At 44.3% G+C, this 13,421-nt stretch overlaps 1 protein-coding gene across 5 annotated transcripts in view; it reads left to right on the top strand.

The window, feature by feature from the left end:
- Nucleotides 1-13,421, top strand: part of BCO1 (beta-carotene oxygenase 1) — a 35,313-nt gene that overhangs the window by 3,353 nt on the left and 18,539 nt on the right. For 4 of the 5 annotated variants that reach the window (XM_005862583.2, XM_014536727.1, XM_014536729.1 and 1 more), the window contains exons 2-5: nt 3,530-3,658; nt 7,141-7,270; nt 9,199-9,346; nt 11,193-11,340. In XM_005862583.2, coding sequence (XP_005862645.1) covers nt 3,530-3,658; nt 7,141-7,270; nt 9,199-9,346; nt 11,193-11,340 — 555 coding nt within the window. Of the gene's footprint in view, nt 1-3,389; nt 3,416-3,529; nt 3,659-7,140; nt 7,271-9,198; nt 9,347-11,192; nt 11,341-13,421 lie in introns of those variants that run through there. The other variant, XM_014536728.1, reaches the window with a different exon arrangement.

Below are 13,421 nucleotides of genomic sequence, written 5' to 3'. Positions count from 1 at the left end.
AATGCAGGCTGCTGATGAGCCTTAGGCCTTCTTTTGGAAGCTCTGGGGTTCTCTGACCCAGCTACAGTTTAACAGGTTTTTAGGCGGAGAAAGGCCAGGCCATTCGTATGCAAAAGCCTCTGCTCACAGCTTGGGTGGGGTTGTAAATTGGGTGGTGTGGGGGTCTCAGGGAGTCACCAGGGCGGAGCAAACTACAATGGCTACCAGTCTGCTCTGCCTTGGAGAGGTCCCGGGGTCTGTGTCCCGCAGCCCTGTGTAGGAACAGTGGACACTGCAAGCACCTCTGCGAGAAAGTCGCCCTCACATTCTGGCCCAATGCCAGACAGTATAGTTTCTCTCCGTATGAGTCTGGGTCCCCAAATTCTTGCCCGGAACTGGAGTTCAGAGCAGTTGGGAGCTTGTATCTCCCACCCGATTGAAAAAGACAACAGCCCCTTTCGCGCGCGCCTCTGTACCTCCACACTTCCACACCTCCACTCTTCCTACCAGACTCAATGAGCTTTTCTCTTTCCTTCTAGTTGTAGAATTTCCACTCAGCCAGCCTTCCAGTGGTTCTGGATGATATTCGTTTTGTCTTTTAGTTGTAGTTTTAATGTGGTTGTGTGCGGCAGCAAGTTCAGGTGTTTACCTATGCCGCCATCTTGGTTGTCTCTGTCCTTTCCTCCGTATTTAGTCCAATTCTGAGTCCTATCAGTTCTGTCATCCAAGTCTCTTTGCTGTCCACACTCCATAGCACAGAGACAACTTTCAAAATCCCAAATCTGAGCATATTTCATTGATATGAGATGTTCAGAAGAGGCAGATCCTTAAAGACAACAAGTAAATCAGTGGTTGCCCAGGGACTGGGGCTGGGGAGTGGGAATGACTAATGTGTGGGTACAGAGCTTCTTTTGGGGGTGATGGAAATATTCTGGAATTAGTTAGTGGTGATGGTTGCACAATATTGGGAATATACTAAAAACCCCCAAATTATACACTTCAAAATGGTGGATCTTATGTTGTGTGAATTTTCTGAATAAAAAAAAAAATTGCACCCATCAGCAGACGAGTGGATTAGAAAACTGTGGTACATCTACACAATGGAATTCTACGCTGCTGTAAAAAAGAAGGAATTCTTACTATTTGCAACAGCATGGATGGAACTAGAGAGCATTATGCTAAGCGAAATAAGCCAGTCAGAGAAAGATAAATATCACATGATCTCACTAATTTGTGGAATATAATGAACAACAAACTGATGAACAAAAATAGAGCCAGAGACGAAGAAGTATCGAACAGACTATGCAACCTATGAAGGAAGGTGGGGGTGGGGTGAGGGGGTAAGAGATCAACCAGAGGACTTGTATGCATGCATATGAGCAAAACTAATTGACACAGACAGTGGGGGGGTAAGGGCTTGTGCTTGGGGGTGGGGGTGGCAAAGGAGAGGTCAATGGGAAGAAAAGAAGACTCATGTAGTACTTTAAACAATAAAGAATTTTAAAAAAATTGCAGCCGGGTCAGCATGCCTTAGTGGTTGAATGGTGACCTGTGAATCAGGAGGTCACGGTTCAATTCCAGGCCGGCACATGCCCAGGTTGCAGACTCAATCCCCAGTGGGTGGTGTGCAGAAGGCAAGGTGATCAATGCTTCTCTCTCATCCATGTTTCTATCTATCTCTCTCCCTTCCTCTCTTTCTAAAACAATAAAAACATATTTTTTTTGTAATGTCAAAAAAAAATCTGATCCTGCCCTGGCCAGTGTGGCTCAGTTGATTGGAACATCATCCCGAACACCCAGAGGTTGCAGGTTTGATCCCTGGTTTGGGTGCATGTGGAAAACAACCTGTCGATGTTCTCTCTCACATCAATGTTTCTTTGTTCTCTCTTTCTCCCCCTCCATTTCTCTCTAAAATCAGTAAGCATATCCTCAGGTAAGTATTTTAAAAAGTCTGATCCTATTATTCTCTGTTATAACCATCAAAAGTGTCCCATTCTTCTGAACATAAAATCAAAGCCCTTGGAGTATGGTCTTGTTGACCTTTGTCACTTGGCCCCTGCTTACCTCTCTAACCTCAATATTTATGATGTTCTCACTCAAAAATTAGAGTCCAGCCCTGACCAGTTTGGCTCAGTGGATAGAGCGTTGATCTGTGGACTCAAGGGTCCCAGGTTCGATTTCGGTCAAGGGCATGTACCTTGGTTGCGGGCACATACCCAGTAAGGAGTGTGCAGGAGGCAGCTGATCAATGTTTCTCTCTCATCGATGTTTCTAACTCTCTATCCCTCTCCCTTCCTCTTTGTAAAAAAAATCAATAAAATATATTTTTTAAAAAAGTGTCATGAATCAATGGCAATACAATGTTTGTTGTTGTTTTTTTAAAAAAAACATTACAGTCCAGTCTCACTCAACAGCTGGCACATCTCCTGGTCTTTAGACTGGTCTTTGATCTCTTGGTTTGGGTTCTTTCAGCGACAAGCATTTAGGTGTAAGTAGTTTATTTGGGTCTCCATTCCAAGAAATACTGGGGGGAAGCCAAAAAAAAAAAAGGAGCATTTCAAGACACTGACCACTGGGAACCATTGGAGCTGAATCCTCTGGGCATAGTATAACACTTGCCTCACATTGTCCCAGCTCAGGGCAAGGAAGTGGTGGCATTTGACACCCCACACCCCACCCACTGATGCGTGAGAACTGCCTCCGGGGACATTAGCTTTCCAAAGTGCTTCCAGCTTGTCCAGTACATGAGCAGAGCAGCTCCCAGCAGGAGAACCAAGCCCTCAGGGGAGGTGGGTGGGGACCAACACCATCCGCTACAGCACTCTATCTTTGGAGCAGTGCTGTCCAATAGAAATATAATGTATGCCATATGTGCAATTTTCAGTTTAATAATATCCACATTCAGAAAAGTAAAAAGAAACAGGTGAAGTTAATTTTAGTAGTATATTTTATTTTGCACACCAAACATATCCAAAATATGACCAGTTTGACATGTAATCAATATTTTAAAAATTGCTAATGCAATATTTTGTATTTTTTCATAGTCCCTGAAACCCAATGTATATTTTATACTTACAGCACATTTCAGTTTGGACTAGCCACATTTTAAGTGTTTAATCGCCACAGGGGGCTGGAGGCTACCATACTGGATTGCACAGCTCTAAAATGTTATTTCCTCAGGCACCTTTCCCTCCAGTCTCATCCAAGTTGCTTCCCCTAGGAAGCAGCTCTCACCCTACTGCACTCCCCTCACCCCCTGGCTGCATCTTGCATTGCCTTTAGCACAGTTCATTTTGACTGTCTGTTCATTCTTCTGTCTCTGTCTCTCAATGGACGGAGAGCAACTTAAGGACAGGGGCGATGCCTCTTCATCTTGGTATCCTCAGGGCTGGCACCATATCAGGCATATGACACACTTTCTGGAAATGACTGCTAGGTAAATGAATGGATGTAGTGAGTGGTATGGCCTCAATTCCTTTCCATGGTCATTTCTCCTAGCTTTTTGGTTTAGACATGGAAACTGGAAACTAAACATTCTTTCTCTTAACAGGCAAGATCCCAACCTGGCTACAGGGAACACTGCTTCGAAATGGCCCTGGGATGCACACTGTGGGGGAGACCAGCTACAACCATTGGTTTGATGGCCTAGCCTTGCTCCACAGCTTCACAATTAGAGATGGTAAAAGCACTATATTAGTTTTCTATATGATGTAACAAATGACCATGAATTTAGTAGCTTCAAATAATACAGATTAAATTTTTTTTTTTATAGTTCTGGAAGTTGGGAGTCTAAAATGGATTTCACTGGGCTAAAATCAAGGTGTTGGCAGGGCTGCATTCCTTCAGGACTCTAGGAGATAATTCACTTTCTTGCCTTATCTAGCTTCAGAAGCTACCAGCATTCCTTGGCTTGTGGCCCCATCTTTCTCTTCAAAGCCACCTCTCTCTCTTTCTCTGTTTCTGTCTCTCTCTCTCTCTCTCTCTCTCTCTCTCTCTCTCTCTGATTCTGTAATCACATATTCTTCTCTGACTCTAACCTTCTTATCTCCCTCTTATAAGGATCTTTATGATGACATTGAGCACATCAGATAATCCAGGATCACCCTCCCTCTCAAAGTAATTAAGTAATTACCTTAATTATATATATGAAGTCTCTTTTGCCCTGTCAGGGAACATATTCACAGTTCCAGGGACTAGGACATGGACCTCTTGGGGAGGTGATTATTCAGCCCACCATAAGCATAAACCTCCCTGGAAAGGTGGCCAAGGTTCCTTTTCAAAGAGTTCAACTTGCAAAATAATATGTATTCTCAATAAGGTGGGCAACCACAGGCAGAAGATTACAGGCTTTGGAATCAAATATGCATCAAATCAAAATAGGGGGAGTACAGAGCTGAAAAGATCAAAGTCGAATGCATTGCTCAGGAGAGCCATGTCACTCAAGTAATACATTCAGTAGCTCTCCCTGAGTGGACACAGAATATAGGGCAGAAAGTAGGGAGTGCCACCGATAAGGCGAAATTCTGATTTCAGGGTACTGGCTTAAGAAGTGGATTGTAGCCCTAGCTGGTTTGGCTCAGTAGATACAGCGTCCACCCACAGACCGCAGGGTCCTGGGTTCAATTCCCGTTAAGGGCACATACCTCAGTTGCAGGCTTGATCCCCCACCCTGGTTGGAGAGCATGTGTGGAGGCAACCAATCAATGTGTCTCTCACACATCGATGTTTCTCTCTCTCTCTCTGTTTCTTCCTCTCCCTTCCACTCTCTCTAAAAATCAATGGAAAAATATCCTCAGGTGAGTTTTAACAACAACAAAAAGTGGAGTGTAAACTCTTTGCTGTTGGCCACTGGCTGGTTTATGTCACAGCAGCATGAGCTGAGTTCTCCAAGAGGTCCAGGATGGCTTGCATGAGGCTTTAATAGGCTCAGGGGCACATGGTGGGAAAATTCATGTTCAAGAACTTCAGCTCGGTGAATTTTTCTTTAACCCCTGTGCTTTAGGCTGGGCGATCTGTGGTCACTCACCTCCCTTGGCCTCAGCAGTGAAAAGAGCATAATCATCCTCCCCCGATTGCCTCCCTTGGCCTCAGCAGTGAAAAGAGCATAATCATCCCTGATTGATGTTGTGATGCTTAGAAGTATAGATGACTAGCAAGGGCCTGGCACCTGGGAGACGCTCAGTAGATTAAAAACCATCATCACTCTTTCTGGGTTTGAATCCCAGCTCCACCATCCTAGCTAACATGCACTTATGTTGTGTGACCTTGGCCAAATATCTCATAGAGTTGCTGTGGAATTTAAAGGCATTAATATGTGTAAGGAGCTTTGTATAATGTCCAGCATATAATCTGTGCTCAATAAGCATTAACAATTATTTTTGCATAACTATTATTTCTTCCAAGCCAGTCAGCAATTATTGACTCTATACCAGCAATTTGCTCAAACGTTTCAGGAATGGAGATACTATGTGTGAAAACCATGAGCTCTGTTTGCAAAAACTTAGACATTTTACTCAGACTGAGCTGCAGAGAGAGTGGTTCCATATTTCCTGATAGCCCCAAGCTCTAACAATCTCCTCCTCCAGAAGTCACCAATGGTTCCAGGGGGGATTAATGCTGTGCTGGCTGAAGTGCATAAAAGGTGGCTTCCTTTCTGTGAGGCTCTGCCTCACCAGCCTGCCAGGTCCTCTGAGGCCATATCTGGTGCTCATGTTGATGCTGTAGGAGGTGTTCTGGTCCCCTCTTTGCAGGTGCAGAAATGGAAACTTTAGAGAGGTTGAGTGACTTATCCAGGTCGGGCTGAGGTCTCAACTTGTGTTGTCTGGAGTTTAGTTTGCAGCCATCCTCCTCCCTCGCCACACACACACACACACAGCCACTCCCTCCCCCAAACCAGACCTTATTCTAGAAGATTCCAAGCAGGAGACTGTTTACTTGTGTTCCTTTAGAACAGTGGTTCTCAACCTTTCTAATGCCGCGACCCTTTAATACAGTTCCTCATGTTATGGTGACCCCCAACCATAAAATTATTTTCATTGCTACTCAACCTTCCTAATGCTGCGACCCTTTAATACAGTTCCTCATTTTGTGGTGACCCCCAACCATAAAATTATTTTCGTTGCTACTTCATAACTGTAATTTTGCTACTGTTATGAATCATAATGTAAATATCTGATATGCAGGATGTATTTTCATTGTTACAAATTGAACATAATTAAAGCATAGTGATTAATCACAAAAACAATATGTAATTATATATGTGTTTTCCGATGGTCTTAGGCGACCCCTTTGAAAGGGTCGTTCGACCGCCAAATGGGTCGCGACCCACAGGTTGAGAACCGCTGCTTTAAAAGGAATGTGGCTAATTGGACTCTTCCAGGAGCGGGGGTGGGGTAGGGTGGGGGGTGACTCCTTCTTTAATGTCAGCCTTGAGCAATTCCAGAGACATTTTCCTGTGGCCCCAAGTGCTCCGTGCTCTGGGGCTGGTTGTTTACAGGAAATGGGCCGCCTGGATTGGGTGTTTACATTTCAAGTAAACAGAATTCAACATTTTAAGTAAAGCACCACAGGGCCAAAGCACCTTAGCCAGTGCCTGTGGGTGGTGACTCTCAGAGGCCAGGAAAGAACAGGCCAGTTCAAGGGGAGACTAGGATGTCCCTAGAGCAGGTTCTGTGTAGCATTTGGTTGAAGACCAGTGTGTGTAGCCTCACCAAGCCCTAACTGATCCTTCTGCCTCCAGGATTTTGTTGGACAATCCAGAATTTCAGCAGCCATCAGTTATCAATGTGTGACAATGGCCCAAAGCCTTGTCCACTCTACTCTGCATCTCAATAGCATAGGTAGCTTTTATTGAGCACCTACTATATGCCAAGTGCTATACAGGCCTTAAATGCCACAGTAATTCTGTGAGAAAGGTATCAGGATCCTCATGTCACAGTGAAGGGGGCTAAGCCTGCATGTGACACAAGGTCAAGTGCATGGCTGGTAGATGATGGAGCAAGGATTCATATCCATGTGGAGACTTGCATCTCCTCAGGGGTAAAGCTCATGCCTATCCTGCTCACCCTAATATCCCCCAGTAAAACCCCTGGGATGGCTGAAATCAACATGAAAGCCTGGTGAAGGTGTCAGCCTGCGATGATTCTGCTTCTTCTCTTTCAGGTGAAGTCTATTACAGGAGCAGATACCTGAGAAGTGATACCTACAATGCCAATATGGAGGCAAACAGGATTGTGGTGTCAGAGTTTGGAACAATGGCCTATCCAGACCCCAGCAAAAACATATTGTCCAAGTAACTGTCCATTTTGAATCTGGTCATGCTTTCTGATGTCCTTGATGGTCAAAACAACCAGTGTTTGCTGCTCTGACGATGGTCTTTAGGGGAGATGAAAATGTCACGTGACTGGCCTTGGCCTGTCTTCGCTATGCAATTTTCGGTCACTGATAGCAAGAGAGGCAAAGAGCATGACAGATTATTAGGTATTCTCCCACATGGCTGGTGGGAGAGCAATTTGGAAGTATCTATCAAAATTGCAAATGCACATTCCCTTCAGTCCAGAGGCATACTTGTTCCTGCTGAAATGACAAACGCACAAGGTTATTCATGGCTGCATTATTTGTTATAACGAGGAACTGAAAATAACCCAAATGTTCATCAACAGAGGAATGGTTAGATTACTAACAGTAAAACTACAAAAAAAAAAAAGTACCAGGCAGAAGTAAAAAAAAAAAAAGAGGATGTTTTCTATGTATCAAATGGGAGGATTTCTAAGATATATTAAGTTAAAAAAAAATCAAGGTATATAAATAGCAAATAAGTCCTGGCCGGGTAGTTCAGTTGGTTAGAGTGTCATCCAATATTCTAAGGTTGTGGGTTTGATCCCTAGTCAGGGCTCCTATAAGAATCAACCAATGAATGCATAAATAAGTGGAACCACAAATTGATGTCTCTCTCTCTCTCTCTCTCCCTTCCTTCTTCCCCCACTCTTCCTTTCTCTGAAATCAATAAATAAAAATTTAAAGAGCAAGTAATATGCTATATTTTGTGTAAAAAGGCAGGAAGAAATATAGATTTATTTTGCTTGTACATGCAAAAAGAAGCTGGAAAGATGCATAAAGGAGGTGGGAAACTGGCAAATGGGAGAAAAGGGTAGGGGAAGATTTTTAGTTGTATATATTTTAAATCATCTGGGTTATGATGCATATGAATGTATTACATATTTAACAATTAAATTAAATTGTTGGCCACGGAATCGGGCTTGCTGTCAGTATCCCCTTCCTGGTACTCTTTATATATTATAGAAGAATTATGAAACGTGTTAGGGGTAGAGGGGCCCAGAGATGGATGATGGCTTCTGCTTTTCCAGAATTGCTCTAAACTCACATTTGCAGGAGGGGAAAGAGGCAGCAAAGAAAAGGGGAGGGGAGGGAATGAATATAAAACCACCTTTGGGGCATCCTTGCTGTTATATTACTTGCCAGTAGGGGGAGCACTAACCAATACAGGAATCCAGGATCCTTTTTTTCTGCTTTGGGTTTGCCTTTTTTTCTTTTTCTTTTTTTAAATTGAATTTATTGGGATGATGTTGATTAATAAAAGTATACAAGTCTCAGGCATACAATTCTATAATACATTATCTGTATATTGTAGTATGTTTACCACCCCAAGTCAAGTCTCGTTCTATCCCCATTTATCCCTTAACTTTCTTGAGTTTGCCTTATGATCAAATTAGTTATGGGTTCTTAACTTAATGTTAGTTTGCTTTCTTTAAAAAAAAAAACAACAACTCATTTTCTGGACAAATTTGAGGTAACCAGTGTGGACTCACATTCCTGCCAAAAGCAAAGATTTTTGCTAGTCTTTAGGGACCATTATGGGTACATGTATGGTTTCTATAGAGCTTCTTTAAAATCTTCAGAATAACCCACTAGTTCTTTCTGGCTTTGGTGCGGGAGACCTTTGGATTTTTGAGAGCCCAGGAGGGCTCAGTTGGTGGCCATGTTGTCCAGCTGATTGTCACTCCTTAGTTTATTCATTATGGTGGTACCTTTGGCCACTTGATATCTGAGTCCTCAAGTGACATTTTGGGACTCAGCACTTTTTCTGCCTTAAGTTGAAGTAGCACAATTTAAGTGTTAGGAAAACTAAAATCATGTCAAGCAGAATTTTCCAGCTGGGTAGACCCAGCCACTGACCCATCGATTTGCTTTCTTCCCCAGAGCTTTTACCTACTTGTCCCACACCATCCCAGATTTCACAGACAACTGCCTGATTAACTTCATGAAGTGTGGAGAAGACTTCTATGTGACCACGGAGACCAATTACATCAGGAAAATCAACCCACAGACTCTGGAAACTCTGGAAAAGGTATCAGTGAATTTACAATGAGCATCAGTTTTTGACTCAAGACAGGAAGCCCTTAAGGGGAGGCCATGTGGCCTGCAGGAACTCGTGGCATTTACACTAGATTCTAAGCTTTTTTAGGGCTGGGACTGTGTTTTTTTCATTTTTGTGGCTGTTTTCATTCCTAGGGCTACCATAGCAAGCGCCACAAACCAGGTGGCCTAAAACAATAGAAATTTGTTCTCTCACAGTTCTGAGGGCTGAAAGTCTGAAATCAAGGTGTCATAGAGCTACGTTCTCTAAATAAGAGGACAGTGTTCTCTAGAGGAGGATCATTCCTTGCCTCTTCCAGCTTCTGGTGGTTGCCAGCAATCCCTGGTGTTCCTTGACTGATAGATAGGATGTATCACTCTAGTCCCTTCTAAGGATATAGATCATTGGATGAAGGCCACCCTGATCTAGCATGACTTCATTTTAACTTGATTACATCTACAAAGACCCCATTTCTAAATACAGGTACCAGGAGTTAGGACTTCAACATATCTTTTTGGAAGACCACAACTCAACCTTTAATAGAGTCCATAATTCTTGGCTCTGAGTGGCTGCTCAGTGAGTGTCTAAGTGAATGGCTATGCTGGACCTCCCAGGAATTGCAGTGGCCCTACCTTGTATTGACCTGAAGAGGGAGGCATTAGACAGAGAGCAAGAGTACAAAAATAAATGCCCAAGCAGATACCTTTCCTGGGCCGAATCAAGTCAACATTTTTGTCAAAATCAATAGACCCACTTTCAATTTTTTTCCAGCTGGCCGTTCAAAGCCTCAATGACTTCATCATTTTAATGATCTGTTAAAAGGAGTGCTTTTCTTAGCTGTGAAATTATATCCAGCTCTTTTTAAGCGAGGTGGCATAGGTCTAACTGATGTATGAGTTCCACAAAGTCACAGAGAGGAAATACTAGGAGAGAAAGGAGTATTACCTGAACAGAGGATTGCCTGACTTTTAGCTGGGGGCTGTGCTGTACTGGGGAGGAAGGGCATACAGCAGGTTCCCAGGCCACCGCATTGTTCTACAGCTGTGGCTTGTTCAGAGTGGGCCATTATTGAGCTTGCTAGTTGAATTTTCTTTGACCACATTTTTTTTGGTCTTATGTGTGTATTTTTTATTACTCCTCACCCAAGGATATTTTTTCCATTGATTTTAGAGAGAATGGAAAGGGGCAGGGAGGAAGGGAGGGAGGAGGAGAAGAGAGAGGGAGAGAGAGAGAGAGAGAGAGAGAGAGAGAGAGAGACATTGATGTGAGAGAGACACATGGATTGGTTGCCTCCTGCCACCCTTTGGTGCACAGGCCGACACTCTATCACTTTGCCACACTGGGCAGGGCTGAACAAATGTTTTTGTAACCTCTCCATTCCCAGAATAATCCTATGAGAGAGGCCTGGAGATTTCTGCCTCTGTGAAATGCAAAAGGAGATGGTTTAAATGACTTCAGCAGAATGACACAGAGCCGTGGCCAAAATTAGCACTATGGCTGCCTCTCTGCACAGGTCATTGCTGAGAGCTCTCTGTGGTGAGGTGTCCTGTATTCACTCTGAGGACCCCCGACAGGGCCAGGAAGCAGGATCTGAAAAACTGCCACAGAAAACACACGGCTCACTAACCCCCTGCAACCTATTTGCTGTAGAGGCCCCCCATGAGGTTATATCAGTTCACAAGAATAAACCTTCTCTTGAAAGGTGAAGTCTGCCTTATTTTCAGATGAGACAATGTGCAGAACTAGCCTTCATCTCTTTGAACCTAGAATCAGTCAGCTATTCATAGGATTTCAACTTCTCTTCTTTTTAAAACCAGGTGCCTGTCATATTTTTCAGGTTGATTATCGTAAATATGTGGGTATAAATCTGGCAACAGCACATCCTCATTATGATTCGGCTGGAAATGTTCTCAACATAGGCACATCCATTGTGGACAAAGGGAAGACAAAATATGTGATCTTTAAGATCCCTGCCGCAGCACCAGGTAGGTCGTCCTGGGGGTACAAGAAGCACAGACACCAGGTGGCTCTCTCTGAAGAGTTCTGACTTTTGTTCATGACACAGACTCAGTCTGACACGCTCCCTCCCAGATGGTCCAGATGACCATGAGCTCTTTTCCCTTCTCTAGGAGAAAAGAGATGTTGCTGGGCTTTCTTTCGGAAGAAGTGAATCCTTTACTATTCTAACCTTTTCTGTAGTTTACAGTTTGTTTGTTTGTTTGTTTGTTTATTTATTTTTATTTATCCTAACCTTTTCTGTAGTTTACAGTTTGTTTGTTTGTTTTTATTCATCTTCATCCACCCATCCATCCACTCATTTGTCATCTACACATCCATCCATATATTTCTCATCTACCCATTTCCCTTTCCTTCCTTCCTCCCTCCCTTCTTTCCTTCCCTCCCTTCCTTCCTTCCTTCCTTCCTTCCTTCCTTCTTTCCTTTTCCTTCCTTCCTTCCTTCCTTCCTTCTTTCCTTCCTTCCTTCCTTTCTTCCTTCCTTCCTTCCTGTCATTTTTTTTAGTCTTCTGACCAACTTTTGTATGTCAGGGCTATGCCACCCACTTTCATGCCAGCCCCCGAAGCCAGGTTCCCAGGGTTGTTCAGGGAGCTCAGCCCTGCTGGGATCAACTCCAGTTCCCCACCCTGCTCTGCAGGCCTTCTGGACCTTCTCCACTTAGCACAGGGATCCTGGAGGGAAGCCCAGGCCAATTGCGATTGCGTGTTCCTGAGGGGGAGGAAGGTGGGGCTTGTGGCCTTATTTTGTCCAGGACCCTTGTGGGCACCTCACCCAGGAGACCAGGCCTCCCGTGGTGGCTGGAGATAGGGCAGAACTATACGGGTACTTGGCTTGGCCTCCTGGTTTAGGAAAACTGATTTCCATCTGTGCTCCCGGCTGCTCCCTCTCCCCAGTCCTGTAGGACCTCCTAAGCAAGCTACCAGGCTCTGCTGGCAGATGTGAGCAAGCCCCTGAAGTCAGAAGGTGCAATGAGTATTCTTGTTAAATGGAACTCCTATTAATTAAACCAATAAATGTATCTAGGGTGTAGCTTAGAATCCTAGAATGTCAGACCTGGGGGTGGTCTAGGCATTTGAGTTTACCACCTCATATTACAGAGGACTATGAGGCCCAGGGGATCAGGTGACATGCCACGGTCACAGCTTACAGTAACGTCATGCAAGCAGCTACCGCGAGTGCCTGCTCCCTGCCGGTGGCTTCCCTAGGATCACACCCATCTCCTGCCTGCCAGGCCAGGGTGCTTTTCATTTTGGTTTGCTTTGTGCTTCATTTGTTTTGTGTAAAAAAGAACTAACCCGCAACCCACAGCCTCCCTCCCACCAGCCAGCTGTTCACAATGTGCACAGGTGGCCACAAGGAAGGGAGAGACGCTTGTAGACAGCTCATTAGAAATCAGCCCCAGGCCTGGGAGGGGAGGCCTTTTGGCCCGTGGGTGACTCATGCTTGCAGAGGAATAAGAAAACTGAACATGTACTGAGCACCTTCCGTGTTTGGGCACTGGGCGAGGTACTTGGACTACTCCATTATCTCACTTTTCTCGTCCTTCATGCTGTGAGTGTTATGACCCCTAACACATAGCAGAGGAGGTAGCCAGGTGAAGGGGCTGTCTTCTTGGTTTACCCTGTAACTTTGGCCATAATGATAGATCATTCCACCAAGTCTCAGGTTCCCATCTGTAAAATGCGAATCATACAGCCTACCTTGATGGTCACAATATATGGAAAAACCCCTCATCACCAATAGGTACTTAGTCTCTCCCAAGTGTTTCAGAATGGGCAATGGCAAGAGAAATTCATGAAACCCTCTGCAATACATGTCTGTATTAGAAAAACTCCAGTTTCCCCACCTTTGTGTCTCCTTCACTTTGACACTCCAACACACTCACAACAGTTCTGACCCTGGCTGGGGGGTGAGAGGTTCCTCACACCAAGCAGTTCTCTGTGATGCCCGCTGGTGTCCTGTGATTTCACTCAATCCTAAGGCTATCTACTTGATAGTGACAACCCCATAGGTTAAGGGCTTAGTCCCACAAGACTGCTCCTACCCCACT

The sequence above is a fragment of the Myotis brandtii genome, unplaced genomic scaffold, assembly GCF_000412655.1.
Source record: "Myotis brandtii unplaced genomic scaffold, ASM41265v1 scaffold165, whole genome shotgun sequence".
Taxonomy (NCBI): Eukaryota; Metazoa; Chordata; class Mammalia; order Chiroptera; family Vespertilionidae; genus Myotis; species Myotis brandtii.
The sequence above is the reverse complement of the archived record's forward strand: the minus strand, read 5'-3'. Positions and strand labels throughout refer to the sequence as shown.